The sequence below is a fragment of the Bison bison genome, unplaced genomic scaffold, assembly GCF_000754665.1.
Source record: "Bison bison bison isolate TAMUID 2011002044 unplaced genomic scaffold, Bison_UMD1.0 scf7180017864299, whole genome shotgun sequence".
NCBI lineage: Eukaryota > Metazoa > Chordata > Mammalia > Artiodactyla > Bovidae > Bison > Bison bison.
In genome coordinates, this window is record NW_011494871.1 from 2945738 (window position 1) to 2950294 (window position 4557).

General features: G+C 45.5%; 1 protein-coding gene across 1 annotated transcript in view; it reads left to right on the top strand.

The window, feature by feature from the left end:
- The window catches only part of ATP8A2 (ATPase, aminophospholipid transporter, class I, type 8A, member 2), a 452578-nt gene that overhangs the window by 174256 nt on the left and 273765 nt on the right, over positions 1-4557 (top strand). Inside the window, exon 25 of the mRNA XM_010851206.1 lies at positions 3547-3719. Within this exon, the coding sequence (XP_010849508.1) occupies positions 3547-3719 (173 nt within the window). The remainder of the gene's footprint in view (positions 1-3546; positions 3720-4557) is intronic.

Consider the following 4557-nt stretch of genomic DNA (forward strand, 5'->3'; position numbering starts at 1 on the left):
AAGAGTTGACTCATTGGAAAAGACTCTGATGCTGGGAGGGATTGGGGGCAGGAGGAAAAGGGGACGACAGAGGATGAGATGGCTGGATGGCATCACTGACTCGATGGACATGAGTCTCAGTGAACTCCAGGTGTTGGTGATGGACAGGGAGGCCTGGCGTGCTGCAATTCATGGGGTCGCAGAGTCAGACACGACTGAGCAACTGAACTGAACTGTAAGTGGAGAGCTTGGTGGCCCTGTTTTTACAGGGTTCAGCATAGCCAGTGGGCACCACCTGCCCCAGTGGCCATGCCCTGCTCACCCCAATTCCGTGTATTCCATGTATTCGTGACCTTGTCTCCCATGTTGCACGTATCTGACACCGCCGTTGCCACACCGGAGTAGAAGGCTCATTCCAGACAGTAAATATGATGGGTTGTTGCTTGTTCAGTGACCGTGTCCTCCTGGTCCTTTCATCTCTATGTCCACTACTCCAAGAAGAGTGCTGCATCGCCCGTGAATTCACCGAGTGACCTTCTGTCTTAGCTCAGGCTGCTGTCACAAAAGTACATAGTCTGGTGGCCTAGACAACAGGAACTCTCTCCTCATGGTTGTGAAAGCTGGAAGACCAGGACCCAGGAGTAGACCTAGTGTCTGATGCGGGCTTTCTTCCTGGTTTGTCTTCATAAGGGTTGAGAGGGGAAGGGAAAGAGAAGAAGTTCTCCTGTCTCTTCTCCTAAAGGACACAATGGGGTTATTATGGGCTCATTGAATTCTGTCCTTTGTGCGTCTTATCACAGGCTACTGTCCTGCTTTTCTCCATCTTCAACCCCCAAGGGTACACAGTCAGGGGCAGTGGCTGATGGTTTGATGACTGCAACACCCTTTATTTACAGACACGGCAGGTGACATTTTTGGCCCGTACCATCTTGGGCCTAGTTGGTTTTAACCAGTTTTATTCTCTGCAGCTTCTTCCTAAAACTTAGATTTGAGCAATTGATTGACATTTGAGGGAGGGGCTGGGGTATGAAGGGCTTCCTTGGTGGCTCCATCGTTAAAGAATCCGCCTGCAATGCAGGACACCTGCCTTCAGTCTCTGGATCAGGAAGATCCCCCAGAGAAGGCCATGGCAACCCACTCCAGTGCTCTTGCCTGGAGAATCCCATGGACAGAGGAGCCTGGCAGGCTGCAGTCCATGGGTTCACACAGAGTCAGACACGACTGAGTGACTAACTTTCACTTCAGGGTATGATTCCAGGGGAGCAGCCTTGGTAACCCTGGAGCACATTTTATCAGCACATTTCTGCCATCATGCACCCTTTGCTCAGACTTCTTCTGGGCCCACTCCCATTCATGCCTGAACCTCCGTGGACCACATCTGCAAACCCAGTCTCATCACTGTGGTGAGACGTTTCGCAGGAGGGTGCTCTGGCCACTGTGCACTGACCCTGGCAGGCACACCCTCCAGAATTGCATGGACCTATCTGAGTTCCCCTGGAGACATCCCCAGACTGCCAGGCTGGAGTTTCCCTAAGTGGTTGGAATTGTCTTCTCTACCCAAATTCTGAATATATGTGCTGTTGGCACATATAAAGTAAACATAGATGTTTTGTTTGAGATTCAGAATTACTCAACTCACCAACAGTAAGAAGCCTAAAGTGTCCTTTATTTTTATTTTTAGTAGGAGTCCATTTAACTTTTTTTCTTAGAGCATTATTTTATGACTTCCTCTATTACTGCATTGACAAAGCAGGTCTTGTCACGGATGGCATTTATTCACTGCCTGAAGTGGCAGAGATGTGTGTTTTCCTTGATGTGGGAAGTTCTTATTGAATAAATAGTAACAGGAAGAGGAATGGGTTTGACTGGATGCCTGTTACGTGCCTAGAAGGTTACGCTGAGTAGCTCATTTTTCATAAGAAGGGCACTATGAAGTGAGTATTCTTAGCTCCATTTTACACTTGAGGAAACTGCTATTTAAAGAGGTTTTGCATCTTGCCCAAGGTCACGGAGGCAATAAGGGGAGAGTTGGGACCAGACCCCAGGCCACTTGACCGTAGAACGACAATTGTGCCTTTGATGCATCTTTTTTGAAATTAATTTCTACTGGAGTATAGTTGCTTTACAGTGTGGTTAGTTTCTGCTAGACAGCAAAGTCTTTTTGATATTGACAGCCTCCTGTTGAGAAGGAGAACTGAGCAGTCAGACAGTAGAACCTGCTTTTCACCTTGTGATGGTAGCTGATCCTCAGTTTAGCGAGGGGAAGAAGAATTTCAGTTCATTCTACATGTTTCTTAACTGTACTTTACGTTATCAGATGACAAATATATGTATATGTCACTTAATAGCCGAAGGACAGTTGTCCAAACAGAGTAATTTTAGCCGACTGGTGTGCTTCCCTGATTAATTTAAAGCAGGTTTTAATTATAAGCCCCAAATATCTTCTTATATTTGAACTGGATATCCTATTCGTAATCATGAATTCCCTAGGAAGATCAGAACATCCTTTTTTTTTATTCTTAAAAATTCTATAATAAACTTATGGTTGCTGGAGGGAAAGGATAGGGGGAAGGGATAGTTAGGGAGTTTGGGTTGGACATATAAATACTTTTTCTATTTAAAAATGGGTTATCAGCAAGGAGCTGCTGTATAGCACAGAGAATTCTGCTCAATAGTTATGCAGCAGCCTGGATGAGAGAGGAGTTTGGGGGAGAATGGATACATGTACATGCATGGCTGAGTCCTTTTGCTGTCCATCTGAAATTCACAACATTGTTAATTGGCTATATTCCAGTACTAAATAAAAAGTTTTAAAAAATGGTTCTATGCTTTAATTCCATCTGATAATAGATATCACACTAAAACACTTACTCAGGCTGGTAGTAACGTTTTAAAAGGTACTGGTGATTTAATTTGGTTGAATATTTTTTGTAACATGAAAAAAATTATCAATTCATTTCTTACTCCAATGATTCATGGAGAAAAATGGTTTAATCTGCAGATCTCAGCAAAGAAAAGAAAGGGACCTTTTGTGTTATTTTTATATCCTCTAATTTCTTTTGCATGCTTTGAAGATTACCTTGTGTAAACTGAGAAGTTCTTGACATTTAAGTTCCAGCAACGTTATCGTCCTCAGCCCCCTGAGAAAAAACATTTGTATTTATGGAATTTCCTGTTCTAGGAACACCAAGAGTAATGTGTATATAGATAAAGGAGGGGAGAGAAAGATAGTCACGAGAACCTTAGCAATTAAAGTTCCAATGGAAAAGAATTCAGATGCTCTAGGTCAGCTGAAGATGGTAACCACAGTAGGTTATTGTAAATATCACTATGGGGATGTTTTCACCCATAGCACAGACCTGGGCTGTGGTCTGTTGTAATATCAATGCATCAATAGGCCAAGTGGAGCCCTGTTTTTATGTTTTACATTATAGGGGGCATGTTTTCATTTTAAGGAACTTAGTTTGGATTTCTGGGTCTTTCTTCTGCTGTTTAAAAGCTTCTGTCTCTGCTACACTGAGATGTAACACCCCCCCTCCCCCCCTCCCCCCCCCCCCCCTGTCTCAGGCCACCCGGGCAGCCATCACCCAGCACTGTGCGGACCTTGGGAGCCTGCTGGGCAAGGAGAACGACGCGGCCCTCATCATCGACGGCCACACTCTCAAGTACGCGCTGTCCTTCGAGGTCCGGAGGAGCTTCCTGGACCTGGCCCTCTCGTGCAAGGCAGTCATCTGTTGCAGGTAGGTGCCAGGCTGCCCCAGGCTCATGCTCTGACTTGGCCGTGTCCTTCGTTTAGGTAAAAGAACCACACGTGGGAGTTCTAAGGGTAAACTTTCCGGGAGGGGGAAGCAAAACAACAATACAGATTCAACTGTCTGTTCACAGATTTTGTGGAAGGCAGTCAGTGGTTTTTGGATTTTTGTTTTCTTTACTGTTCTCTGAGAAGGTAAAAGTGATCAGAGCCAGGGTCTCTTGGCAGGCACACTGTGGTGTCTGTGAGGGCATCACTCACTATTTCACGCGGAGCCAGAGGTCACGATGAGAATGTCACCATCCCCAGCAACTGCCACGATGGCCAGGGTGCCATCACCCTGCTGCCGTGGTGAGCAGAGACACACCAGAAACCACCAGAAACCACACGGAAAATCTGGTAGACTGTAAATCCCAGCACATGTGCTCTAATTTCGTGGTTTTTCAAAGGGAAAGTGAAACGAGCCCGTTTGGGTTTCTCAGGGGAGAGCAGGAATGCCTTCCAGGCTCTACAGGAACTCACGCTCCGCTTACCAGGTGCTGGACACCAAAGGAAAACATCTTTTTCCCCTTCTGACCATGGCTACTCTCTGAGGCCTCTGTGTGTCCCACCTCACTGGATCCCTCACTGCTTCACAGGAAGGCGTTCACCCTGGAACTGGCACGGGAAGAGGAAATTTCAAATTAAATACCGTTACTGTCTACAAAATAGAAGCATTAATTGAAAAAAAAAAAAAAAAAGAACCTGGGATGGTGCAGTTTTGCCTCCAGGAGATGTTTCTTGGCTGGTCTCACATTTAAGATTAAGGGGGAAAAAAAAAAAAAAAA